The 27,670-nt window shown below is 46.2% G+C and overlaps 1 protein-coding gene and 1 long non-coding RNA gene across 2 annotated transcripts in view; one reads left to right on the top strand and one right to left on the bottom strand.

The window, feature by feature from the left end:
* The first annotated feature begins 6,340 nt into the window (after positions 1-6,340).
* Positions 6,341-13,857, top strand: LOC310831802. Its single transcript, XR_014557967.1, has 3 exons — positions 6,341-10,018; positions 10,286-11,243; positions 11,293-13,857. It is a non-coding gene; the product is annotated as an uncharacterized lncRNA (long non-coding RNA).
* Positions 13,858-15,424: 1,567 nt separating this feature from the next.
* The window catches only part of LOC310831731 (tropomodulin-2), a 47,736-nt gene continuing 35,490 nt past the window's right edge, over positions 15,425-27,670 (bottom strand). Inside the window, exons 6-10 of the mRNA XM_083712864.1 lie at positions 23,685-23,815; positions 23,183-23,290; positions 20,503-20,646; positions 18,629-18,773; positions 15,425-15,639 (exon numbers count right to left, since the gene is read on the bottom strand). Of these exons, the coding sequence (XP_083568990.1) occupies positions 15,605-15,639; positions 18,629-18,773; positions 20,503-20,646; positions 23,183-23,290; positions 23,685-23,815 (563 nt within the window). The 3' untranslated portion in view covers positions 15,425-15,604. The remainder of the gene's footprint in view (positions 15,640-18,628; positions 18,774-20,502; positions 20,647-23,182; positions 23,291-23,684; positions 23,816-27,670) is intronic.

Here is a 27,670-nt window from a genome sequence, read left to right as displayed (position 1 = left end):
GACTCTCCAGATGTTGGATTCCATCCCACCAGGATGGCCAGTGGTCTGGAGTGATGGCAGTTGGGAGTCCAGTGACCACAGGTGAACAGTCCCAGGATTCCTTGTTGAATCTCTAATCATAAACATTAGAGATTGCACAGGATGATAGTCCTTCAGAGCAATGCAAGTCTTGGAAAAGACTGCATACAGAAAAATATGCTTTGGAAAAAAATATGCAGCCTTGCAACCCAGAGATTTTGCAAATTTGTCTTGGCTAGAGATTTGATCCCAAACAGTTGGAGACTGTTTATCCCAACTTACTTTTCCTAGTGAAAACATATTTTCAATACAGAACATTCTTGGGACATCAACTGCGGCAGGCTATTATTTGGAGAAATGGGCCTTCTCTCTCTCAATGGCCTGTCAGAGATTTGACCTGTCACCTTTTCCGATGTGTTTTGCAAATCCCCTCTAAGAATTTGGCTGGAACGGAAGCATAAACTGGACAGTGGTAGGATTGAATAAATATTGGGTGTTTTCACTGGCTTAAGACGAGCCACTAGCTCTCAGAACAGAGACAATCTCTGTTTTAAGCACCTTGGGGGCCATGATCCCAGTCCCTGGAGATACAAGGCTCTCACCAAAGTAGACACCAACACAAGTAGTGTTACAGTTGTAGCACAGGCCAAACAACCCATGGTCTGAAAATAATCCAAGTTCAATATCACAGGTTTAGCAAACCAGGGGATTCCAGAATCAAGAAGAAGAAGAAGAAGAAGAGTTTGGATTTGATATCCCGCCTTTCACTCCCTTTATGGAGTCTCAAAGCGGCTAACATTCTCCTTTCCCTTCCTCCCCCACAACAAACACTCTGTGAGGTGAGTGGGGCTGAGAGACTTCAAAGAAGTGTGACTGGCCCAAGGTCACCCAGCAGCTGCATGTGGAGGAGCGGAGACGCGAACCCGGTTCCCCAGATTACGAGACTACCGCTCTTAACCACTACACCACACTGGCTCCCCAAGAACAAGGGGGTGACCTGTGCCATTTCTAGCAATTGCACGGCTCAAGAAATTGTATATATTCTGGACTTCTGGGTTGGCGCCATCGCCGAATGGCGGACTCCCTCCGAGCTCCGGAGGGAGCCTGCTCGGCAGGGGCTGGGTCCTACCGCGCCGGCGATGCGAGGACCCTCAAAAACCATGGGCGCTGAAACCCATGGACATGGTGACTCGGCGGGCACCGTTTGTACCCCCCGACCCGCGAAGGAGCCTTTTTAAAGGCTACGGAACGGGGGACGGGGGGTGTTGTGGTGCTATGAGTCCTCCGCTTCCCCTGCCGAGCGAAGCCACATGCCATTTGACGGAGAGCGCTGACTTCTTCCATTGAAAATTTGGACTAAAAAGAACAACCCGTGAGTAATTTGGAAATCAGATTTAAAAGGAAAATATTTTTTTTTTAATTTGGAACGAGCGGGGGAGGTGCAAAAAGGAAGTCCGTCTCCCCCCGGTTGTAGAGGATTTAAAGCAAGGATTTGACAACTAAGATCGAGAGCTATTTTATATTGATAAAGTTATTAATTTCACGATGGAAAATTTTAAGACTGTGCTGGAGGAGAAAAGTGGAACGTGTGAGCTAAAACGCAACACCCCCCCCCCCGGGAACCGGGAGCGATCCGTGAGAGCGCCTGGTGAGGAGAAATAGAAGCTTTGACAGCTGTCAAAGGAGCTGTCAAAGTTGAAGAATAAAAAGAGAACTTTGTTACGAGGACTTTGCCGGTTACATTTGTTACAATTTGATATAAATTGTTGAAAACAAGGGATAACAAGTTACTTTGACTGTTGGGTGTGATCTGGAAGGAAACTGAGTTACCATAATCCCTCTAGAGGGGCTGTGGGACACTACAAGTATTGCTGGCATGGAATTTGAATAGGACTTTTTATCTCCTGGGAAAACTGCAGAAATGGAATACTATTTTGTCTACAGAGGTCTCTACACTAAAGGAGACAATAGATTTATCTATTGAAGAATGGAAGGGACTTGACGTAAGGTTTTGTTCCTGAATAACAAAGCCTCTGTAGAGGAACTAGAAGCTTTTGGAATTAGAACATTTTTGCAGTGGAGCAGGAAAAGAAACCAGAGGAAAGTGAGGAGAGAGAACAACAAGAACAACAAGAACAACAAGAATTGGACAAAGCTGGAAGTGGGAACATTTGGGACATCCAGATTTGAAAGGTCTAAAGAAATAAAATTGGAGTTTTACTCTTAAATATAGAGATCTGGATGGAAAAAATGGACCTTCTTGAGATAGAGTCCTTCCAAGATTGGATGTTCGAAATTAAAGACGACCAAAAGATGGTAAAGACTATTAAAAAGACGGCAAAGTGGAGTTGTGAAGGATTTCGGCCTAGATGTGGGATCTCCAGGACGACAGCAGACATTGATGGACATTGGGGAACGCAACCGGGAAAGGGGGGAGGGAAATTTGGAATCCAAAGGGTGTAAAATTATACTTTATTTTTTATTTTTTTATTCTATTCTGTTCTGCATATTAAAGAGGGGAACTCGTGGAAGGGAACAGGGGTCGATTTTAGGGGATGGAAAAATATTTTTAACATTGGGTCAATGATAATAAGTCTAAAATTTGGGGTAAGAACTTGCTGAATCTATTTGAAGCAATTGGAATACAAGAGGGGGGGGGGAGTCCTGGAAAGATGCTAATGAAAATAAGGTTTAAAAGTAAATGTTTTATTTTTTATTTTTATTTTTTTGTTATATTTGGAAACTTTCAATAAATATTATTTATAAAAAAAAGAAATCGTATATATTCTGGTCTCCCAGACCACACCCTAACCACAGCTGCTGGCAGTAATGGGAGTCTCAAGGATTGCTTACTCATAAATCACATGTCAATTCTGGGTCCATAGGTACATGCTGTGTCATTGTTCTTCAGACTGGGCCTGGACCTTTTGTTGTCAGTGTTCATGAGGGCTGAGGGGTGGTTCCAACTCCTCCTCTGACAGCTCTGCAGATTCTTCAGTATGTCTTGCACCACAGCGCCCCTGAAAGAGATCCTCAGCACTGATTCCAGGACACCTTGCCTGCTCCTCAGGGTCCTTGACTTGTGGAGTGCTTGTTCTTTGAGCATTTTGTGTCTGCCACCAGGCCATGGCTAGGCATGATACCCTGTACCCATTACTGCTAGTCTAATTTGCTATTTCTCCCCTTGGGGCCAGGATCAGGAGCCTGCGTTTTTCCAGTTGGTGTGTGCTGGTCCCGGGGGGGAAGGTTACCATTGGCGTAGTCAAAGTCTGGTCCTGGGTCAATAGCCTGGAAACAGTTCCGAAGGAGCGGGACGAGGTCCGAAGCAGGAAGCCGGGCGGGGACAGGAACACTGGAGGAACAGGACTGGACGCTGGCCGAAACACCTCTTCATCGACGTTGCTCCCGCAACCTGGGACCGGGCTGACTGGCCTTTATCTTCTCTGAGGCCAGGGGTGGTCCCGGCCCCCAGGAAACCCGCTTCTCCTGGCCTTAAGGCGAGCACTCCTCCTGGGAGAAACCAGTTCCCTTCGCCTCTCTGCCCAGAGTCTCTGCAATTCAGGAGGGGCTGAAGGGTTACTGGGCCCAGGGGGAGACTCACCTGCAGGCACTGAGTCCTCAACCACCTCTGGAGCCAGAGTGGAATCACCTGGTGCCTGCTCCTGAGGATCCGGCACAGGTGCAGGCGCTTCAGAATCAAGGCCCTGCCCCAGTTCAGCCGGCCCTGGAGGCGGGGACTCCTGTGCAGGCTGGGATTCCTCTGGTTCAGCCTCTGAATCGGAATCCCAGGCCATCACATGGTGACAGACTACAACTTCCATCATTAACTTTGATGATGCTGGCTGACACTGATGGGGTTTGGAGTCTAGTGACATGTGAAGTTCCCCATCCCTGCATTAGGGAAAACTGAAGGGTAACTTATCACAGATCACGAGGGTTTAATCTACATTAGTCCTAAATGTGCATGGAATTAGAGCCTAAGGATTGCCTTGCCGGATCAGGCCAAAGTCTTATCTAGCTTAGTATTAGTCTTATCTAGCTTACATCTTTATGCGCCCCCTCGCCTAGCTTGTCCAGAGTTTTGGGTTGGGCTGCCATCAGTATGCTGATGACACCCAACTCTATCTGTTGATGGATGGCCATCCTGACTCGGCCCCAGACACACTGATCAGATGTCTGGAAGCTGTGGCTGGATGGTTACGTGGGAGCCGATTGAAGTTAAATCCTTCGAAGACAGAGGTCCTGTGGCTGGGAAGGGACGATATGGGATTGGGGGGCAACTCCCATCTCTTGCGGGGGTGCAATTAGTGCCAGCACCATCCGTTAAGAATTTGGGTGTAATCTTCAACACCTCCCTCTCCATGGAGGCGCAGATTGCAGCTATAACAAAGGCGGCATTTTTTCATCTCCGCCAAGCTAAGCAGTTGGTTCCTTACCTCTCTCGCCCTGACCTAGCCACTGTGATCCACACGACGGTCACCTCCAGACTGGATTATTGTAACTCGCTCTATGTGGGGCTGCCCTTGAGACTGACCCAGAAACTCCAGCGGGTGCCGAATGCCGCGGTGAGACTCCTTACGGGGTCCTCACTGCGAGATCACATTCACCCGGTGCTATACCAGCTGCATTGGCTCCCGGTGGGGTACAGGATCAGGTTTAAGGTGCTGGTTTTAACCTTTAAAGCCCTATACGGCCTAGGACCCTCGCACCCATGGGACCACCTCTCCTGGTATGTCCCACAGAGGAACTTACAGTCTTCAAACAAAAACACTCTGAAGGTCCCAGGCCACAGAGAGGTTAGGCTGGCCTCAACTAGAGCCAGGGCTTTTTTGGCTGTGGCTCCAACCTGGTGGAACGCTCTGTCACAAGAGACAAGGGCCCTGCAGGACTTGACATCTTTCCGCAGGGCCTGCAAGACAGAGCTGTTCCACCAGGCCTTTGGTCAGGGCACAGCCTGACTCCCTCCTTTGGCAATCTTCACAGAACTTTAGCCTAATTGTTGCCATCAATTTGAGTTGAATTAATTTTAATGAAATGATTTTAGAATGTTGTATTATTTTATTGTTGTTAGCCGCCCTGAGCCCGGCTTTGGCTGGGGAGGGCAGGATATAAATAATAATAATAATAATAATAATAATAATAATTATTATTATTATTATTATTATTATTATTATTATTATTATTATTATTACTCAGATATACTGCTTCTGTTTATAGAGGATACAGTTTAGAGCCGTGGATGGACCTTCCACCTACCCTTCATGAATTTTGTCTTATCCTTTTTTAAAGAGCCATCTGAGTTTTCAGCCACCAGCATCTCTTGTGGTCATCAATTCCTTAGGAATCTGCCCGCAGCAGGTCTCAGTTCCATAGCACCAAGTAGCCACAGGAAACCAATTCATTATGAAAGTTTATTTTACAAAAGCAACAACACAATCAAAAGCCAATGTCACATCTTCCAGTGATTCCCTTTGCTGTACAGCCATGAAGCTGCAGCGTTGTTCGTCCCCCCGCCCCCCCCCCCCCGCAAACCAAACAGCACTTAACCGGTAGCATTTAACGTGTATATAGATTTTGCACACTATAAAAATACACAAACTTTGCACGTAATGGCCAACAGCGCACATGGAGAACTTTATTTAAAAAACACACACCAAATAACAGCAAAGTGCAAAAAAGAGAGAGACAAAAACGAAAACACCTGGCTAGCTAAGCCCCAACCTTTGCAATGTTCTTTATTTTAGAAGTGGAAATTCTAATTCATGCCTTAGTGACCCATTATTCTTGTATATGTGAGATTCATCTGCTTGAAAGCTGACCTTAGAACAAAGCTAGATCAAATACAGTGGTGCCTCGCAAGACGAAAATAATTCGTTCCACGAGTCACTTCGTCTTGCGATTTTTTCGTCTTGTGGAGCGCGATTCCCCGGGTATTAACAGTTTTACAAAAAAGAAACCAAACTCGCAAGCCCATAGGGAAATTCGTCTTGCGAAGCACCTCGAAAAACGGAAAACCCTTTCGTCTAGCGAATTTTTTGTCTTGCGAGGCATTCGTCTTGCGGGGCACCATTGTACTAATGCTAGAAAAAGGGCAGGTGAGTCTGCCTTCAGCTGGACAATAGAGGCTGGTGCCCATTGGCCAGAGCCAATGATAGGCAAAGCCAACAGATTCCAAATATGTCCCCATCCTCCTCCCTTCTGAGTTCTACAAAGGGAACTAAATGGGAAGAAGCTGATAGCTGGTGGGAATGTCTGGACTAGATGTAAGAAGGCAGGCAGGTAGGGGCTGGCTGAGGGCAGTGCCTCATTTTCCCTAAGGGTGGGTGGGTGGGTGTCCCTCTTCCTTGAGTGTCTGGGTAAGGTTGGATGTGTGGTAAAATGCCTAACATTTGGTCAGATGTTCCTTGGAGCCTATAAGGTAGAAAGGGTAAAGGACCCATGGGCGGTTAAGTCCAGTCAAAGGTGACTATGGGGTTGCGGCGCTCATCTCACTTTCAGGCCAAGGGAGCCAGCATTTGTCCACAGACAGCTTTCCGGCTCATGTGGCCAGCAGGACTAAACCACTTCTGGAGCAACAGACACTGTGACGGAAACAAGAGCACATGGAAACACTGTTTACCTTCCAGCCACAGTGGTACCTATTTATCTACTTGTACTGGCATGCTTTCAAATGCTAGGTTGGCAGGAGCTGGGACAAAGCAACAGGAGCTCACCATGTCGCAGGGATTCGAACCGCCAACCCAAGGGATCAACAAACCCAAGAGGCTCAGTGGTTTAGACCACAGCGCCACCTGCGTCCCCATCACTTGGAGCCTAATAGAGACAACCAAACAATGCCAGGCTAAGCCCTCCCTCTTCAGAGGAGCTTGTCATCATTGACATCAAGCCAAAGTGATGATAAGAACCATGTATTCAGATATGTGGAGAAGCAGTCACTTGTAACTATTCAGATAGCAGGCTTCCAATAAGCCTCATGTACACTCACCTACCAACCACTTGCAATATTTACTAGGGCTGATATTTGTGTGTTTGGTTGTGCAACCCTCTATCAGCTCAGCGGAGAGCAAGTCCCATTGTCGCCAGTAGAACTTACATCAGGGTAGACATGCATAGGATAGCACTGTTGGGTGATCGTTTATTTTATTTATGTCATGAAATTTATACCCCGCTCAATTGTTTTAAAACCTCAAAGCAGTTTACAAAGCGAATAAATAATAAAATATGGAGAAAACAATAATTCTAAAGGGAAGAAAGCACATTTCCTTTGTTTTTAGGAGAAGCATGCATGGGTTGTGGCATATTTAAAGAGAATTCCCCTTTTAGTCGTCATCTAAATTTGTTGATACATATTCAAAATTATTTTTAAATGCTGACTAAATGGAGGCACCTCCTAGTTGATCAAAATATTTCCACTTGAATAATCTAATGAATCACTTAAATGCTATGACTCTTGTATTTCTTTTCCCGTGAGTGCAAAATGTCCGCCAAGGAGAAATGAGAAGGAAGATGAATTGGGCTACAAGGCTGAGTTAAGCAACAAAGCATAATTTTACAAACTGTTGCTCACATAATGATATACCCATTATATGGCTTGGATCAAAGGACATGTGCAACAGTGACATTTGACACGGAGTTTAAAAAAAAAGCAAGCAGACAGGATGTCCAACAGAATGACCACATGCAAACACAGCATCATATATACAGAGGTTACAATTATAATTACACTCTTGGCATTCAGGGCACCCTTATCAAAGAAGAATCAATTAACACAGCACTCTGCTTCATACATTTAAGAATGGCCCTCTCAGGGTGACCATAAGGAGAAAGCAATATATGAGCCAGGGCATCCTAGCTAAGGTCGGATCCCTATTCATGGAACGTACTAAGCTGCCTAAAACCAAGTCAAACTCTCAATCCTTTTGCCTAATCAATGGAGAGGAGAATAAGCTTTTCAGCCTGGTGGGCTGGATCCTTGCCTCTCCCACTTGTAACTGTGGGCCACTTTGACAGGTGGACGGGGCTGTCTCCAAAGAGAAGGACTATCACTTTGTATGCACACTTGCAAATGGACAACTTCAAAGCGACTTGCTGTCGGGGCTGATCAACTGATTGTTAGTGAGCCCTGTTTGCCAAGGAGCAACCATGAGTGAACTTGAAGCTCCCCAATGTGGCTCCTTCGCAGCCACATGTTTACCTGTCCTTTACCTGACTTCACACATGACATCAGGCGTGGATGGTTTGGGGGAAACAACCCATTGAATTGCATCTTCCAAAATGGTTTTCCAGTTCTAAATATATCTCAAGATTCTGCCCCTCTTGGCCCAGACCTTGAACCTGAGGTCTCCTCCGAGGAGCAGCAAGACCCTCCAGCAGATCTTCAGATGGCCAGTGAACCTGAAGAGCCAATGGATGCAGATATCTCTACCCAAGGACTGGAGATCTTCACAGCATCTGCTTGGGTTCCTGGCCAGCCCTGATCTCTCCCAGGGCCACAGGACAAAAGCAGAAGAGGAAGTGAACCAGGCACAAACTCCAATTGCTGTGTCTTGCTAGCTGCAAAGGAGCTACTCAGGAGGAAGAAGCACAAGGAAGCTGTTGATCAGATCAGGGTGGAGCCTCTCGCTCCTGTGTATGCTCCCAGTCTGAGCTCTCTCCCAAGCACCTGTCTTCCTGATAACATATTGCAGTTGATTCATTTCATGCATTTTACTGCCTTGAGCTTTCTTGGCTTGGGGTCAAGATAAAGAAACTTAAACTGAACACTGCTAACTGCAACAACAGCAAGTGTGCAGGAAGAAAAGTTGATAGATATCTCGTGTATACTTTGTTGAATGAAACTGATTTGCTAAGTAACCAACTTCCAGTAAAAGCCACATTTATTTAACTCATCTCCAATGTGCATAAAATTAAGAAAACAGCATGGAATTTTTCTTGAATCCAAACACTCATACCAACACTTACATGCATCAGTTAAGGGCAAATAAGGATAAGAGCTGCTTTGCAAATAAATTCACCCAGGTGACTAGACCACAAGATGAAGGTTTACTAGCAGCCTTCTCATACGCAAACAAGTTAATCGCTTTTGGACTACAATGGGATGCCAGAGAACAAAATAATTATTGTTAAAATTTCCCTCGCCTGGTCATGCAAGAAACAACTACTACCTGCCTCACGAAATCAGGTGTGTAAATAGTTACAAGCCTGTCTAAAGAGTCCTGCTATTGTTATCTGAAATCTCATTTATCCAAACACAAAGAATTATATCCAATCCTCACTACACAAATGGCTGATTCAGATATCTGAAGAGCCAGAGTTTGCCCACTTCCTTACTTGTTAGTGTTTTGCTGGTCGGCGTCAGATATTTTGGGCAGAAACCAGGAGGGAGGGAAGGAGATTGGACGAACCAGTTTTTCCCTTGTTTGGCTTCTGCTGATTGGTTGCAGCAGTTTCAGGCAGAAAGACTGGCGAGAGAGAGCACGGATTGGAAATGTTCCCATAGGAAGCAACGGAAATCATCTGCATTTGCATAAAGGACAATTTCCTGGGAATGCATTGTGTTCAGAAAGCGGTACCTGTGTGTAAGGGGGAAAGGTAAAGGACCCCTGGACAGTTAAGTCCAGTCAAAGCTGGACTAGTCAAAGGTAACTATGGGATGCAGCACTTATCTCGCTTTCAGGCCGAGATAGCTGGCGTTTGTCCACAGACAGCTTTCCGGATCATGTGGCCAGCAGGACTAAACCACTTCTGGCGCAACGGAACACTGTGACAGAAGCCAGAGTGCATGAAAATGGTGCTGCAGCAGTACCTAATTATCCACTTGCAATGGTGTGCTTTTGAACTGCTAGGTTGGCAGAAGCCGGGACAAAGCAATGAGAGCTCACTCCGTTGCAGGGATTCGAACCGCCGACCTTCTGATCGGTAAGCCCAAGAGGCTCAGTGGTTTAGACTACAGCGCCACCTGCGTCCCCTGTGTGTATTAGAAAGCAACTGGACTACAGTGGTACCTTGGGTTTCATACGCTTCAGGTAACATACGCTTCAGGTTACAGACTCCACTAACCCAGAAATATTACCTTGGGTTAAGAACTTTGCTTCAGGATGAGAACAGAATTCGTGCAGCGGTGGCGCAGCGGCAGCAGGAGGCCCCATTAGCTAAAGCGGCAGCGCAGCGGCAGCAGGAGGCCCCATTAGCTAAAGTGGTGCTTCAGGCTAAGAACAATTTCAGGTTAAGAACAGACCTCCAGAATGAATTAAGTTCTTAACCCGAGGTACCACTGTATAGAAGCTGCATCCACGGGCATGCTCAACAGAAGGCTGATGTGCCACAGACACACAAATATTACTTTGCCTAGTTGCCACAGGCCAGGCGAATGTTATGAATGCACAGTGCTCATGTACCTTGCATAGCACGAATTCAGAGATACATGTTTGGAAATCAGTTGGCCCCAGAAGGAACATGGTAGATTAAGTGACCTAATACCCACTGCTCCCTCCTTTCCCGATTCCACTATCCTGACCATCTTCCTGTTTCTGCATGATTTCTGCTCATTGCCCTTCCATGAGTGCAATTGGGCCCTGCAGCTCTTGCCCGGCTAAAAGGCAGCTTGCGTTTTAACAGCATTGTAGGTTAATGGGGAGAAAAAGCATTGACCCTAGTTAACCTGCTGGGTTCCATAAGAGCCTAAAGAGAGCCCTGGTGGAACAAGGGCTCCTCTGGGCATCATCCTCTGGGCATCATCCTCACACTAGCCAAGCAGGTATTTATGGGAAGCCCACAAGCAAAACCTCAGCGCAACACCGCTTTTCTCCACTTATGACTCCCAGACTGCCTCTGACAGTGCATTCCAGAGATTACAAACACAGCCATGAGTCAGTCATAAGTTACTACCCTGAGGCTGAGCTCACAGATGCATATTCATTACTGGAGGACTGCAATATCAAGCGATCATTTGTATGCAAGCAAAGATCTCAGCTGAAGCAAATGGGAGCTGCCTCACAGTGCCTGGACCACAGGCGTGCGCAGTTCCTATTCCTTCTCACAGACTGCCTGGGAGCAGAAGGGAGCCTGGATTTCAGGACAGACCACACCTGGAATACTGTGTACAGAGTTCTGGTGGTCTCACCCCCCAAAAAAAGAGTATTGTAGAGCTAGAAAACCTGAAAGAAGCAGGGTGGGAGACAACAATGATCCACCAGCCCCACTATGAGGAAAGTATAAGATGTTTTGTTGTTGTTGTTTAGTCGTTTAGTCGTGTCCGACTCTTCGTGATGTTAGGGGCTTTTAACTCAGGGAAAAGGTGAGCAAGGGGGTTGGGGGACACAACACAGGTACATAATAATGTCCATTGTGAAAACAGACGGGGAGAAAACTTCTCCCTCATAATACTAGAATTTGGGACCATTTGATAAAGCTGCTTGGTGTAGTGGTTAAGAGCGGTGGACTCGTAATCTGGTGAACTGGGTTCATTTCCCCACTCCTCCACATGGAGCTGCTGGGTGACCTTGGGCCAGTCACACTTCTCTGAAGTCTCTCAGCCCCACTCACCTTGCAGAGTGTTTGCTGTGGGGGAGGAAGGGAAAAGGAGATTGTGAGCCGCTTTGAGACTCCTTTGGGTAGTGATAAAGCAGGATATCAAATCCAAACTCCTCTTCCTCCTCTTTAAGTGGTAAACAATTTTTGTTAAATAAAATAAATGTCAGAAGATTCAGGGTGGACAAAATAAAGTGCTTCTTCACCTAACACTTATTCCCTTCCCACAAGAGGTAGTGACTGTCACCAGTTTGGGTGGCGGCAAAATAGGATTGGACCAATTGATGAAGAACGAGATTATCAAATGCTATTTATTCGACACGGCATCAGTGGTCTACCTGTTGGAGTCAGTATGCTCCTGAAGACCCAAGAGGTGAGAGAACTGTTTTTTCAGGTCCTGCTTGCAGGTTTTCAAGAGGCATTTAGTTGGTCACTGTAAGAACAGTATGCTAGACCAGATGGGCCTTCAACTTGATCCAGCAACTTGATCTTCTAATATTCTTAAGAATGGGTGGGGAGCAGAGAGAGGGAAAGGTTGCTGGGGGTGGATTCAGACCTGCAGTAATTTAAAAAATGCCAGGCTGTTTGCTAGCTTCGGTTTTCTATTCCCATTTATTAAACTGAGTTTATAGCAGCAAATGGGTGATTACATTCCCTCTCCTTGTTTCCTTGCGGGGATCAAGAATAAGCTGCCATTCTTTCAAATAAAAGATGGAGTAATCTGGTGCTTCTGATTACGCAAGGTTATTTTGCAGACTACAAGTTAGTGTCTGCACACACAGAGAGACAGACATATCTAAATAGCATTTTGAATTTAGAAAGCTTTTTTCACAATCTCCCCACAGCCAAGGAAAGAGTTATGCTATTTTCACTGCTGTGGCTCTGCCAGCTTTTTGCTGAACCATGGAAAATGTGCTGATTTCTGAGACTGAAAAGGTAAATTGGGAAAATGCCCTTTCTCTAGGCTTCTTCGCACATTACGTTTGATGCATCTTACCTATGTGTCCAAGATGTTTGTAAGTGTACACCAATAGATGCAAAAAGTGAAAATGTTAGCAGTGCATTCTTGCAAACAGGTGGATCATACAAGAAAGAAGTGTGGAAGCCTCTCATTTTTCCAATCTTAAATTTAGTTTGCAATTTGAGATTAAACAAAATCCTCATGTAAATTCCTCAGCATTTTAGTGTGGATTTCTCCTAATAAACACGTTCTTGTATGTAGTTTTCACTAAGGAACACACTTTTTGCAAGGAATTACTCCTAAATCCCACACATTTTTGTACGTCATTTTCATTAACACATTCATTTTTAGGTAAACTTTAACCTAATTGATGCATTTTTGTAAACACTAGTTTGAGAATTACACTATAGAATTCGGGTAAGTGCAAATTTGAAAGCATGCCTGTGTTTTGGTTCTCATTATTTTGGAAACTGCCGAGGCAACAGATTAGCTTTGAAATGTGAAGCAAACCAAATTTCTCCCCCTATAGCCCAGGAGTCACCCAGTGCCAAGCAGGAATGTGCCCCTGTGTAATTTGTGAAAAAAGCCCTTAGTCATCTTCTAACCTCCTCCTTTTTCCATTCACTGGCAAGAAATGGCTTTTGCTGTATCAGCTATTTCACAGTACAGATGGCAGACTCGCTCCCATCCCAGGTAAAGGAATGTATGATTGCAGCCCTAAGGACATTTATGTAAAGCTTCTTAGAAGGAGGACTCGTTGATAGAACTGGATCTTGAGTCAGGCTTGCCTTTGGAGTGAGTGTACATTAACAAAAAAGGTAAAAAGGTAAAGGACCTCTGGACGATTAACTCCAGTCAAAGGCTGGGGTTGCAGTGCTCATCTCACTTTCAGGCCAAGGGAGCCGGCGTTTGTCCACAGACAGCTTTCCGGGTCATGTAGCCAGCATGACTAAACCGCTTCTGGTGCAATGAAACACTGTGATAGAAGCCGGAGTGCATGGAAACGCCATTTACCTTCCCACCACAGTAGTACCTATTTATCTACTTGCACTGGTGTGCTTTCGAACTGTTAGGTTGGCAGGAGTTGGGACAGAGCAATGGGAGCTCACCTTGTCACAAGGATTCAAACCTCCGACCTTCCAATCGGCAAGCCCAAAAGACTCAGTGGTTTAGACCATAGCGCCACCTGCGTCCCTACATTAACAATAAACCCACCCCTTGCAATCTGGTATCTCACTCACTGCTTTTCTGCTACTCACAGATCAATCTACAGCCACTATTTGGGAATCTCTGAGTCTCAGCAGCCGCCAATAGCAATAAATGCAAATGTCAGTAATTAAACACACACATAAACACATACATGAAATGACTTGAAAAACACAGCACCTTTGATTATTAGAACACTGCTCTAAGTTAAGGAGACTGTTAGTGGCAACCCCAACTTCCTGAAATTACAGCAATAATAATTTGTAAAGGTATTAAGGGTTTGGCAAAGCTAGTGTTTGTTACATGACATCACCCAACAGAACAAAACAGATCAGAAACCTGGCTAGCCTAACTTCTAACCTTTGTAAACAAAGTAGGCTTTGACAAGACAGATTGCACAGATGGGTTCACACAACATAATGGTTATAGGGAACAGGATGTTTTGGTGGTATGAAGATGTGCCCAATTCAATTTCACTTCGGATTGCCTGGGTGGAGGGATTTTCCCTTGCGCTCAGGGTTTGAATGACCACTGTTTGGGTTCAGGAAAGAAATGTGATCCCAGCCTTACAGCATGACTTACGTTCAGAAAACACCAAACCATGGTTAGCGGTGATGTCTGAATTAATAAACAATGGTTTGCAATCAGTCAGCAAACCAGGATCAGAAGCCAAGATTTGATAGATCTGCAAACCGTAGTTTGAGCTAAATATGTTTGTGTGATGCCCAAATACTTAGTTGTGACACTCCACTTCCAGAGGAAACCACACCATAAGAACTATGAGTGTTGAGCAGGTGAAATGTGGTTTGCTGACAGATGGAAAATGAAAGCAGACCAGCTTCTCTGAACCGTGGTTTGTCTGTATGTTTAGAAGCTCATACCATACTTTGGCCTCTAAACTATGGTTAGTGCAAACCACGTTGTGCTGTCCGCAATGAGCCTTTGTGTGGCTTAGCACAAACTCCTTTCTTCAGTAACCTCTTCTCTACTCACTGTTTTTTGGCACATTGTAGTCTGGATTTCAAAGGCTGATCCATTTGGTGAGTGGGGGTTGCTGGTGGAGAGATGGTCCCATCTGGAGGCGAGAGGTTGCTTTAAAAACAACCTCTTGGTCCCTTTTATGATCCACACAGAGCTCCGCTCAGAAAGGTAGCTAAGTGGTTTGTATGGGAACAGACCAGATCCTGCTGTACTATGAGGCAAGATGAGCTGGTAGGTTTCAGGAGCGAGAAATGGACAGTTCCGATCCATGAGGAACAATTCACCAGGCATCTCCCATTCATTTCAATGGGGAGACCTTCCTAGTGGACTGTACCCTTGTTAATTTAATGGGGACAGGAGGTTGCCATTGGGCTTTCCCATCCTAGGCCCTCCCATTCCCGTCTTGGGCAGGGCCCAGGACCAGAGGCTCAGAACCACCTTAATTCAAGATTGCTAGGGTGAAAGGAAAGAGTGTGTGACTGGCATTGCAGAGACCGGTCCTTACTTATGCCGAAAGAATTCAGCAGGCCTGAGAAAGTGCCACACTCATTTGTGAGCCCTGGCCTTGTATCCAGCATCTTGTAACTGATTTTTTTTTTTTTTTTAAGTCAACGGAAGACTTCTAGTGGTTTCAGAAGATCCACATGAATGCCTATTTGGCCTGCATGGTGTGCATTTTGGCTTTACATAATTGATTAAAAAGAAGAAGAAGTATGTTTTTATGAAAAATCAGGCTGAATCATTTTTTTTTAAAAAAAAAAGGTTTGTGGGGAGGGGGATGGGATAATGGAACACGAGCAGCTTCATTCTAAAGACTTTCCAGTGTCTTCCCTTAAGACCAGTGAATTCTCTGAGATGGGTGATAGAACAGCTCTCTTTGACGTCTAGCATGTTCACCTCCTGGCAAGACTAGTGACGTTCTCCTTCCACACGCTTCTTGCGAACTAGAGAGAGGGGGAGAGAAAACACAGCTTGCTAAGTGTCACGGGGCACTTTACTAATTTTGCAACTGGGGGGGGGGAGTTAATTAACTGTGTTGTGTTATGTTTAAAATGACATTTGTAAAAAAAACCAGAAGAAATTTTGTTAGGGATTGTAGGGCAAGACCTGCCAAGGAAAATAAAGAATTTATTTATGTATGCAACAACAGCGGCACGAGTCTTGATAGCACAAGGATGGAAGAATGAAGAAACCCCAGCAAAAGAACAGTGGCAAGAGAAATTGATGAACTTTGCAGAACTGGCGAAACTGACATGCAAACTGTGAGATAAGGACAACTGTGACTTTAAAGAAGAATGGGAACTTTTTACAAATTATTTTAAAAGACAACAAAATGAACTGGACTCCTTGGCAGGTTTTGAATAAACATACTGAAATTTATTGAGGGTTAATATAGTAGACAGATAATATAAGGATGTATACAATTTTACAATATGCAGAGAATAATATGAGTTGAGAAATCAGAGAGAGGAGCTGAGGGAAGTCTCGGGGGGGGGGGTTTGGGGGGGAAGGGAGAAATAACGAAGATTATTTGTTTTGATAATTCGTTATGTTGAGATTGTTAATAAAAAAAAATTAACTGTGTTTGTTTATGTGTTAGAGGTGTGTCTTGCCCTTCTTCCAAGGAGCTCAATGCAAGTTATGTGACGTTTGCGTGAAGCTTATTGGAGAGAAGGTCTGAAGCTCAGTGGCAGAGCAAGTGCTTTGCATGCAAAAGTTCAAAGTTTCCACATTCAATGCCTGGCATCTCCAGGAATTCTCCAGGGTCTCAGAGAGGAGTATTTGAAAGCCCTACTTATAGATCCCTGGAATTGCACCTGGGACCTTAGAATCAAAGTATTGTAGAGTTGAAAAGGGACCAAAAAAGAAAAAAGGGGGGGGGGAGAAAAAAGAAAAGGGACCACGAGGGTCATCTAGTCCAACCCCCTGCAATGCAGGAATCTTTCACCCAATATGGGTCTCGAACCCACAACCCTAGGATTAAGAGTCCCATGCTCTACGTACTGAGCTATCCCAACCCTTCTATATACAGTAATACCTCCGCGAACGTCCGCCTTGTCTAGTGTCCATTCTGGTGAACGTCCACAGCAAACCCGCAAGTACCGGAATGGGTTACTTCTGGGTTTCCCGCTCGCGCATGTGCAGAAGCGCTAAATCACGCTTCGCACATGTGAAGAAGCGCAAACCGCTCCGCTGTGCGCAGATGCGCCGCTTTGCCCTGTGTCCTTTTTGGCTAGCGGCCAGGGCTCCGGAACGGATCCCGGCCACAAAACGAGGTACGACTGTACACAGCTTGTGCTCTGCCAAAACATAAAATCAATGAAGTCTGGAGTTAAAACAAAGTTACCAGCAAACCATCAGGGTTGCATCCAGACTATTTATTGAGCGCTCATCCCGATTTGTTTGCAGACAGATTAGACAACATTGGCTGCTGATTGAGCATTTGTTCTTGTTTGTTTGCAGGGAAGCTAGACGGTGCTTTAAATGTAAAGGTAAAAAGAACCCCATGGCGATTAAGTCCAGTCAAAGGCGACTATAGGGTTGCGGCACTCATTTTGCTTTCAGGCCAAGGGAGCTGGCGTTTGTCCACAAGCAGCTTTCTGGGTCATGTGGCCAGCAGGACTAAACCGCTTCTGGTGCAACAGGACACCATGACGGAAACCAGAGTGCACGGAAACGCCATTTACCTTCCTGTTGCAGCAGTACCTATTTATCTACTTGCACTGGCAAGCTTCCGAACTGCTAGGTTGGCAGAAGCTGGGACAGAGCAACGGGAGCTCACCCCGTCATGGGGATTCGAACCAGCAACCTTCTGATTGGCAAAACCAAGAGGCTCAGTGGTTTAGATCACAGCGCCACCCGCTGTAAATGTATGGTGTGTACACAGCCTTGAAGTAAGGTTGAAAAGTTAAATGCACTCCTCTGAGCTCATGGCTGAGCTTTGAAGAGAGGCTTCTGATTCTCAGTTCATTTTTTTAAATTGCTGTGTCACACCATCAAAAGCCAAGGCCAATCCTGTCTCCACCATTAGAAGGTGCCCGGCTTAGCTTTACTTCTGATGAGCAAATGCCCTCTGAAGGTTGGAGAGAGAAGCTTCCGAGAGCTACAATCACCCACATCCAGGCTATGAACATAGGCATTAGAACTCCTTTCTATTGCTATTGACTATACAGCTGGGATGGAGAACCTGTGGCTCTTCGGGTACTGCTTGACTCCAATTCCAATCAGCCCCAGCCAATGTGGCCAGCAGGCATGGATGATGGGAGTTGTAGTCCAACAATATCTGGAAAAGCCACGTTTTCCCCATCCGGCGCTGTGGGTTAAACCACAGAGCCTAGGGCTTGCTGATCAGAAAGTCGGCAGTTCAAATCCCCGTGACGGGGTGAACTCCCATTGTTCGGTCCCAGCTCTTGCCAACCTAGCAGTTCAAAAGCACATCAAAGTGCAAGTAGATAAATAGGTACCACTCCAGCGGGAAGGTAAACGGCGTTTCTGTGCGCTGCTCTGGTTCGCCAGAAGCGGCTTAGTCATGCTGTCCACATGACCCGGAAGCTGTATGCCAGCTCCCTTGGCCAATAAAGCGAGATGAGCGCTACAACCCCAAAGTCGGTTACAACTGGACCTAATGGTCAGGGGTCCCTTTACCTTTACTGTACAGGTATACAAGCATCATTCTGCTTCAGCCCAAAGGAGGCAGCAAAGTGCCTTTATCTAATGGCATTTCTCTGGTCTGACATTCGGATACAGGATAAGAGGTTCCCCAGCACGACTGCCCAAAATCCTAACTCTGAAAAAGTGCTACTGTAAAAAAAAAAGTTTGGTACCTTTCTCAGACTAGTGAGGAAATGTTACCAGGGGATCTTAAGGCTGGGAAATGTTACCTTGGCAACTGAAGAAAGTCCCAGAAGTCTTGCTAGGACCAGCAGGTCTTACCTAGGTCGTTATTTTTCGTGATGGCTGCTGCGACCCTGGTTCTTGGGCCTTGCTTTGTAAACTGGTACCCAAATTTGAGGATCTGTGAATTCTCCTCCAACATCTGAGCAATCTCCATCTCAACCGCTGTGCCGAGCTGTTGTCTCTGGGAAAGGAGGTGGAAATGTTTACTTCCTTAGCACAAAGAAGCAGACATACAGATTTTCCCCAGCGCTTTATATAGCACATCAACATACATGGTACTTTACAGGAAAAAGCAAGTTGCTGGCTTCAAAGGGGTTCCAGTCAAGGGTTAGACACATGGGGTAGGCAGGCAGACCAAATAGAGAGAGGAGGAACAAGGGTAACAAGGGACAGATCTGTGCAGATCTTAAGTGTGTGCATATGTGTGTTGGGTGGGGGAGTTTAAATGACCACCTTATAGAACATCTGAAGGCGAATGCAGAGCCATGTCAGCAAGCCATGCCCCCCAACATACACAGTGACCATTCCTTCCCACAGTCCACAAGTATGGCCAGGGCAGAAAGGAATGCTCTGTCTGCATATGGGTTGTGGGCCCATTGATCCCCTTCACACACCAACTGAACAGATGGGTGGGGTGGGGGCATGGTCACTGTGCCCAAGGGCAAGGCTGGTGAGGAACATCTGGCTCCCAAGGTGGTCAGTATCCCCAAGGCCTCCCCATTTGGGTTCACGAGGCTGCTTCCCCACATGTCAGGGACTGTGATGAGGAGGGCTGCACTGAGGAGGAATGGAGGGAGCCACCCCCTCCCCCGATCCCAAATCTTCCCAGGAGTAGGAGGACAGCATAGGTTTGGAATAGTGGCTTGCAGAGGGGCATAGTTCAGAAGGCAGAAGCTGGGAAATACTGGAGGGGGGACAGCTAGGAGAAGAAACACTAGAAGAGAGAGGGTTAACAGATTCACAGTCATTGGACAGCATTTCTCCACTCTTCCCAAGGTTGAGAATAGCTCAGAAAGTCTCAGAACAGAAAGTGCAGACGGTATAAACTCAGATTACAAGATGTAGGAGTGGCATAGATTAATAGAGAGGGAGTGGAGAGTAAGCCTTAATTGGGAGCACCGTCATTCTAGGGAGACGTGTTATTTTCTCTCTCACTGTGATTATTAAAGAATCTAACAGGTAAGACATTCATTTTGTTTGAACTTCTACCGCCACAGAGGAGAGAGCTGATTCCCCGAAGTCTGACACCATATGACATCAGCTGTGGGGCAAGTGAAGACACAGCTTGCAAAAACCCTGCGCCGATCATAGCAGTGCTTCCAAAGCCACATGGCTTCGCACGTGCCATCAGGTGCGGGCAAGCACACCAGCTTGCCCCAGCAATTGAGGGGGGCTGGGCAACACGCACACATGTGCTGGCATCATGCACGCATGCCACAGAGCGTGCTGACGTCACTCACGATTGCCACGGGGCGTGCTGACGTGTTGTGTGCACGCTGCAGGGCTTGTGCGCATGATGCAAGCATGCCCCATGGCATGCATGCACGGCTGCCATGGAATTTTGAGGGGGCCCAGACCCCTCCTTAGAAATTTTGGGGGATGCCCTCAGCCCCCTCTAGTTGGTGCCCCTGGGTGTTGGGCAGGTGACAACTCTGCAGATCGCCTTTGATTTTCCAGATGGTGTCAATCATCCCTGACCATCAGTCATTCTGCCGATGGGCATTGGGAGTCCAAAAACACCCGGAGGGCCACAGATTCCCCATCCTTGTACTAAGGAAAATCAAAAGCTTTGCCTTCCTACTGCTGAACACAAGATCTGGGGCGCTGCCTCCCAGCTAATTTTCATGGTCAAGCTGCAACTTTCAGATTCCAGCTAACCCTTAAGTTCCAGTCTGCTGCCTTTTCCTTACCTGATTATCAATTTTTATCTCCGTCAATGTTTCATTCCCTTTCAGGGCCTCAACCAAGGCCAGGATACCTGTCCCCGTGATGAAATTGGATTCTATATTTAGACTTTTCAGCGTCTTGTTCACTTTTAATGTATCTGCAAAAGCCTGAAGGGAAGAAAAGAGTGATGTGAGTTCAGATCTCGGGATACTCCACAAAGTGCTGTAACCTGCCCTGGGACCAGCTGGTATGGATAGGAACTGTGGGAATGGTCAGGGTGGCAGGAGAGAATATATTGTTCATTAATATCCTTCCTAACTTGCGCTAGCAAGTTTCTTTACTTGGCAGAGTTTACATTCCCCTTTTACATGCACAGCAGACAATCTTATTCAAAGTCAATAAAAGAAGTTTACTTACATCAGTTCACAGTTGGATTCCTGAAGGCAGACTTAGTTACAAATATGTATATTTGGATCTACCCCATATGGGGGAATAATTCCACTGCCACTGCTAGCTGAGAGCTAGCAGAGCAGTCCTAACTAAAAGCTGGTCAAACAAAGGAGTCCAAAAAGAGGGAGGTGTGATGTGTGACTTGTTCTTTTATTACCTGGACAGGTTAGGTCATGCCCACCTTCTATCACATGCAAAAGGAAGGATGCTCCAGCCAAGAGGAACAGGAAGTTTCGACTGGCTGGACCAAACATTCCCTCGCATGTCTTCTCTAGCATTTTAAGGAATGTTGTACTTGACTGCCTCTTATTGATTACATCCCACAGGAACAACAACAATACCTACATGTAATGGCCCCAGGAGAATATAGGCTCCTATCATTGGATATGTTATGTAAGAATTTCCCAAGACTAACAATGTGCCTTTTCCAGTTCCCGATTGTGGAAGTTTTGATACTGATGTTAATGACATGAAGTTGCAACACCTGGCATCCATTTGGCACAAGCTGCATTGCCTACAGAGGTATTTCTACACCCAATTCAAACTGCTGGTGTTAAACTTTAAAGGCCTAAATGGTTCAGAATCCGTTAGCTAAAGGACCACCATCACCCATGTGATTCTGCCTGGGTGTTAAGATCAGGCCCAACGTGTATGCTTTCACCCAGTAAGTTCAATTAGGTTAGTGGGCACAAGGCACAGGAACTCCCTCGCATCAGATGCCAAGGAGATAAGGAACTACAAAACCTTTAGAAGACATCTGAAGGCAGTCCTGTTCAGGGAATTTTTTAATGTTTAATGTCATATTGTGTTTTGATTTTCTGGAAACTACCTACAGTGGCACAGGTAACCCAGTCAGAAGGGTAGCTTCTCCCCCCCCCCCTCCTCCTCCTCTTCCTCCTCCTTCGCCTCCACAGTTCTGGAACTCTCTTTCCATTGAACTATGCCTAGTCCAAACCAGGCATAGGCAAACTCGGCCCTCCTGATGTTTTGAGACTACAACTCCCATCATCCCTAGCTAACAGGACCAGTGGTCAGGGATGATGGGAATTGTAGTCTCAAAAACATCTGGAGAGCCGAGTTTGCTTATTCCTGGTCCAAACAAACTGCCAAACCACGGTCTGTTAAATGCAAAAGCCTGTTTAATGCCATGGCCCTCAGTAAAAAAAATTGTGGGATGAGGTTTTGTCCACAGGTTATGTGAAACTTCCCTCAAAGGGTGGCCACACAGGAAAGCGTTCTTGTAATGCTTAGTTCCAGTAAGTCTCTTCAGCTTTACAATCCTGGGGACCCAACTGAGAAGCCTCAGCTGTGCTCCACCTGTCTCCTCATGTAACGTGGGGAAGCAAGGCATGCTGGGATGAAGAGGAAGGAAGGATGCTGTGTGTGTTTGTGTGAGCACGTACAGTGGTACCTTGGGTTAAGAACTTAATTTGTTCTGGAGGTCTGTTCTTAACCTGAAACTGTTCTTAACCTGAGGTACCACTTTAGCTAATGGGGCCTGCTGCTGCTGCCGCACCGCCGGAGCACAATTTCTGTTCTCATCCTGAAGCAAAGTTCTTAACCTGAAACACTATTTCTGGGTTAGCGGAGTCTGTAACCTGAAGCGTCTGTAACCTGAGGTACCACTGTACTTGCTCGCTTCCTACGTCTATGGATGCTGGTGAGACAGCAATGCAGCTTACAAATCAGAGATGTTAGAGCTCTAAAATGGGACCTAATTTAATTTCTGGATAAAATGTGCTTGGATTGTTGTAACTCAGGAGTCACCAACAGCATGCCTCTGAGGTTCTTCCCAGGTGTCCATGAAGCCACTGAGCGACTCCCTTGGCCATTAAGCGGTGAGGGAGGTTACTTTTTTCCTAAAACAGTTCACAACCCCCGTAACCAGTATGCTGAATTGCCATTTTATTTCCTCTTCTGGGACCCTGGTGCATTTTAACAGCAGCACAGCTGTGAGGTCTTTTCTATCATGGGCAGAGGCGAGGAGAGATATGCCTGATTAGTTTCTGCTTGCTCAGCAGCTAGACACAAAATCTAGTTTTCCTATGTTCCCAAATCCAGCAATGAAGGAGAGAGCGTGAACTCTCAAACAGGGCAGAGGAAAGCCGTGGAGAGAACTTTCCCTGACAAAATCTCAAAAGCACCGCGACCCCAGAGCTGGTTTTGAGTTTGCACTCCCACAGAGAAAGCTTCTCGGCATTTGGAACACTGAGCTTTTGCTTTCTCTCCCAGGAACAGTCTTCTCAAACTTACAATTGCCACAGGGTCGTTGCTCCGAGTAGCAGCCAGGCTGAATTTCGTCACATGGGTGTTGGTTTCCAAAGCTTTTGCAAAGTCTTTCAAAGTTGGAATGGGGATATTCTGTATTAATCGAGAAAATACAATATTTAAAAATGATTAGCTATTGAATTCAAATCCAAATCATAGAGTCGGAAGGGACAACGAGGGTCATTCCCTGGAATTCTAATGGAGAAGCAATATCTGTTGGGGTGGTAATGCTGTGAGCCTCTCCATCCTCAATTGTGTATATGTGTAAATAAAACCATATATCCTAAAGACGCCACAGTCTCTGCTTATTCCAAGGTAACCAAAATCTGGGTGAAGCGGAGGCATCCCTGAAGTCTCTCACCACTCAGAGATTGGGGTAGTGTCGTAACAATACCTTATAAAACAAATTTAAGACCATTTAGGAATACTTTGCAAATAAAAAAATGGCACAATGGGACAATCAGATGAGCAGCAATGCTCTCCCTACCTTTATGTTGTTCAGATTGACTTCCAGGAGCGTGGGATCATTTGCCTTTATCCTTTGCAAAGAGGCTTCAACATTCGTCGGGTTAGGCGGTTCCTCGAAAACTGGCTTGACCTTCTCACCTTTGACTACATCTAAAAAGAACATAAACCAGTTATGCATGGGGGTGGAATCTCCACCCCCATCATCCAGCATGGACACTGAGGTCCAGCGCTGAGGGCCTTCTGGCAGTTCCCTCCCTGCGAGAAGTGAAGCTCAGGGAACCAGGCAGAGGGCCTTCTCAGTGGTGGCACCCGCCCTGTGAAACACCCTCCCATTAGATGTCAAGGAAATGAACAACTATCTGACTTTTAGAAGACATCTGAAGGCAGCCCTGCTTAGGGAGGTTTTTAATGTTTGATGTTTTATCGTGTTTTTATTATTATGTTGGGAGCTGCCCAGAGTGGCTGGGGAAACCCAGCCAGATGGGCGGGGTATAAATAATAATAAGTTGTTGTTGATGATGGGTGGGGTATAAATAATTTGTTGTGGCTGTGACAGTCATTATTCAGATAGTCATTCAGACAGTTTCATCACAATAACAACCACCCTGAGACCTGCAGGTATAGGGCAGAATATAAATTTAATAAATAACAACTACAACAACTACCGTATTTTTCGCTTCATAGGACGCACCGGCCCATAGGACGCACCTAGTTTTGGGGCGGGGAAATAAAGGGGAAAAAATTATTCCCCCCCGGCGTTTGTGGGGCCGGCAGCGGGGAGAAGCGCTCTTCTCCCCGCCGCCAGCCTTCAGACCAGGTCCGGGGCTTGCGGGCCTGGCAGCAGGGAGAAGCATGCATCTCCCCGCCGTCAGCCTCCAAACCACATTGGGAGACAGCGGGATGGCGGCGTTCCACCTCCCCGCTGTCCCCCGAGCTTGTGGGGCTGGCGCTGGGGCTCTCCTGAAGCCTGCATTCGCCCCATAGGACGCACACACATTTCCCCTTCATTTTTGGAGGGGAAAACGTGCGTCCTATAGGGTGAAAAATACGGTATATTCTGTCGGTTAAGATGACCCAACACTAGCTAATCTCATTAGGAAAGATATCATCCTAGAAAGAGAGAACTGAGGGGTGTCCCTATTGCTCTACAGAATTATGCTGGTCTGAAGTAACTTATGGACATTCTCTGCACGCTCCATCTGTGAATTCAATTGGTGCTCGTGAAATTGTCACATCTGCACATCCTTCAAGTGAAGAGCTGCTCACTTTGCCAACCCATTATTTGTCAAGTCTTGAGGAGCCTTGATTGCACTACCATTCTCAGTGCTGGCAGCCCTGAGCTATATAAAGCAGCACTGATTATTCCTGCAAGTGCTTTTTTAAAAATAATACAAAACAAAAACCCCACAGCTTTTAATGCTAATCTGCAATTGTAATTCTTAAATATTAGACTGAGATAAATAGCAGGCTTAGACCACCCAAGCAGCTACTGTATGGAAAGCTATACTTCTAGCAACCAGCGATCTTCAAGCCAAATACAAATTAAAGAGAAATTTGAGACAGGGAGCTGCCTTAGACTGTTCCAGCAACCACACAAGTTCTGCAGCACTTTAAAGAGTTGGGATGGGTGAATTTGTCAGCTTCAGCTCCTCATGAAAACCCTTCAGCAATTCAAAATTTCTCCTATTATTTGCACATTTTTATGCAATTTTCCCCTACAATTTTCCTCAATATAACACAGTTCTGCATGTTATTTTCCACAAACCTATGCAATTATATGCACTCTTGACCCTTTGAAAATTCCTTTTTTCTATACATTTCTCAGCTTGAGGACTGCATTGCAAAATGAAGAGAAGTGTGTATTGTCTTGGAAGCTGCAACTTAGGTTAGCTTTGCCTTAAATGTGAACTGTATTGAATTTCTGCCCCATCCCTACTAAAGAGTAACATGTGTATTGTGCGATAAGCTTTTGTGGAACAGATCCTGTTTCTGCAGTTGTATGGAATGCTACCCTGCCTGGGAGCTTTTATTGACTGGTTTGTTTTATTTCTTTTCTTTTAATCCTGCCCTTCCACCCAGGAGCTGAGTGGGGTGTACAAGGTTCCATCTAATCCTTGCTAGGCCTGGACAATATCAGCTTTTCAACATATCAACAAACATTGCGGTCTGGCGATATACAGTGGATGCTCGGGTTGCGAACATGATCCGTGTGGGAGGCACGTTCGCAACCCGCAGCGTTCGCAACCCACAGCGCCGCATCTGCGCACGTGCAGGTTGCGATTTGGCGCTTCTGCGCATGCGCAAAGCGCAATTTAGTGTTACTGCGCGTGCACGGCCACCAAAACCCGGAAGTAACCCGTTTCGGCAGGTTCGTAACCCGAAAAAACGCAACCTGAAGCATCTGTAACTCGAGGTATGACTGTACCACTGTGTTGAAAAAACAAGCTGCGTTGGCCTCAGCTGGCGAGTGCCGGGTGACATTGCTGCAGCTCTCACTGTGGGAGAAGAGGCAGTTTCACCCCAGTGCCTAGCAGGCTGGGAAAAGGCAGCTTGTTTGTAAGTCTGGTGTCAGGGACTGGACTGAGGAGGAAAGGTGGGGACCGCCCGCCCCCCGATCCTTCCCGAGAAGAGGAGGACAGTATAGATTTAGAACGGTGGTTTGCAGAAGGTCATAGTTCAGAGGCTGCAGAAGGGAGAAGCTGGGAAATATTGGGAGAGGAGCAGCAGGAATTAGAGCTGGGGCAGTGCCGGATTTATGTATAAGCTAAACAAGCTATAGCTTAGGGCCCCACTCTCTTGGGGGCCCCCCAAAAAAGGAAAAAAACCTGGATATACATTTCTAAAATGTAAGATAAAAAAACAAATAAAATAAAACCTACATGCAGCAACAGTGTTTTGTGTTGTGTAGGCTCCTATGATGGAAGTAATGGGCCCCGCCTGCTAGCCTGCTCCCTAAAATATCACTGGTTTGCTCATTTCTCTATACAGTGGTATATTGGCTCTTAAACTTAATCCGTTCTGGAAGTCTAAAACAGCGACAATTTGTTCTTGACAAAGGACAGCTGGACATATAAAGGGCCCCATTACCTTCAGTAGCTTAGGGCTTCATCAAACCTAAATCCGGTCCTGACTAGGGGAGAGACAGCCGACAGACTCAGTGTCTTTAGAAAGCGTTCCTGATCCCCTCTCCCAGGAGAGCAGGAGAGTGCATTGAGAGTAGGAGAACAGAAAGCTGAGAGGCAGGAAGTACAGATCAGCCGACGCAGGAATGACGCAGAATAGAAAGACGGAGGGGGTGAGATAACACCATTATCTAAGGGAGACAGCATTTCTACATCTATCTCTCTGTAAATATTGAATAAAAGACTTGGTAGGAACGCTTCTCGTTTATCAACTTCTTGGCTGCCAGCAATGGGAGAGGTTGGATTATCTGAAGCCTGACAGCTCAGCTGGGGTGCGGGAGGGCTCCTCATCCCTGGCAGAGCCAACCCTAGTGTTCCCCCTGCTTGTGTGGGAGCCATCGCCAGGCTGGGGGATCCTTTAACTGCTCAGCTGAGGGGAGCGGCCATCCCCCACTCCTCAGCCAAGCAGTTTAAAGATGCAGAGGGAGGAACAAGCTGTATCGGCGCCTCGTCAATGCAGCTATTTTCTCCCTCTGTGCAGTGTGAGAGCAGAGGGGGATGACGCTCGCTGGAGGAAGTCGCTAGCAGAGGGACTCAGGAGCGGTGGCGGTTTCACCCGCGATATACTGCTGAATGAAGCTGACATCACAGTCTGCTCCTCATACAGACTGTGCAATATATTTGTGGGATGTAAAAATCAGGTGCAGTCAAACACAACAGTGCTAGCGTTATGTACTGAAGTTCTCACCCTGGGCCAGCAGGGGGATACTGTGGATAGTTTTCACTCAGCTCCACATATGCAAATAAGGGATTGAAAGTGACGTTCAGTGATTGGATAGTTACAGAAAGTGGTTACTGTTGCGTTCTAGCGGAGCTCTATAGA

The sequence above is a fragment of the Podarcis gaigeae genome, assembly GCF_964106915.1.
Source record: "Podarcis gaigeae genome assembly, chromosome: 14".
NCBI lineage: Eukaryota > Metazoa > Chordata > Lepidosauria > Squamata > Lacertidae > Podarcis > Podarcis gaigeae.
Note: the sequence above shows the minus strand (reverse complement) of the source record. Positions and strands in the feature narration are given on the sequence as shown.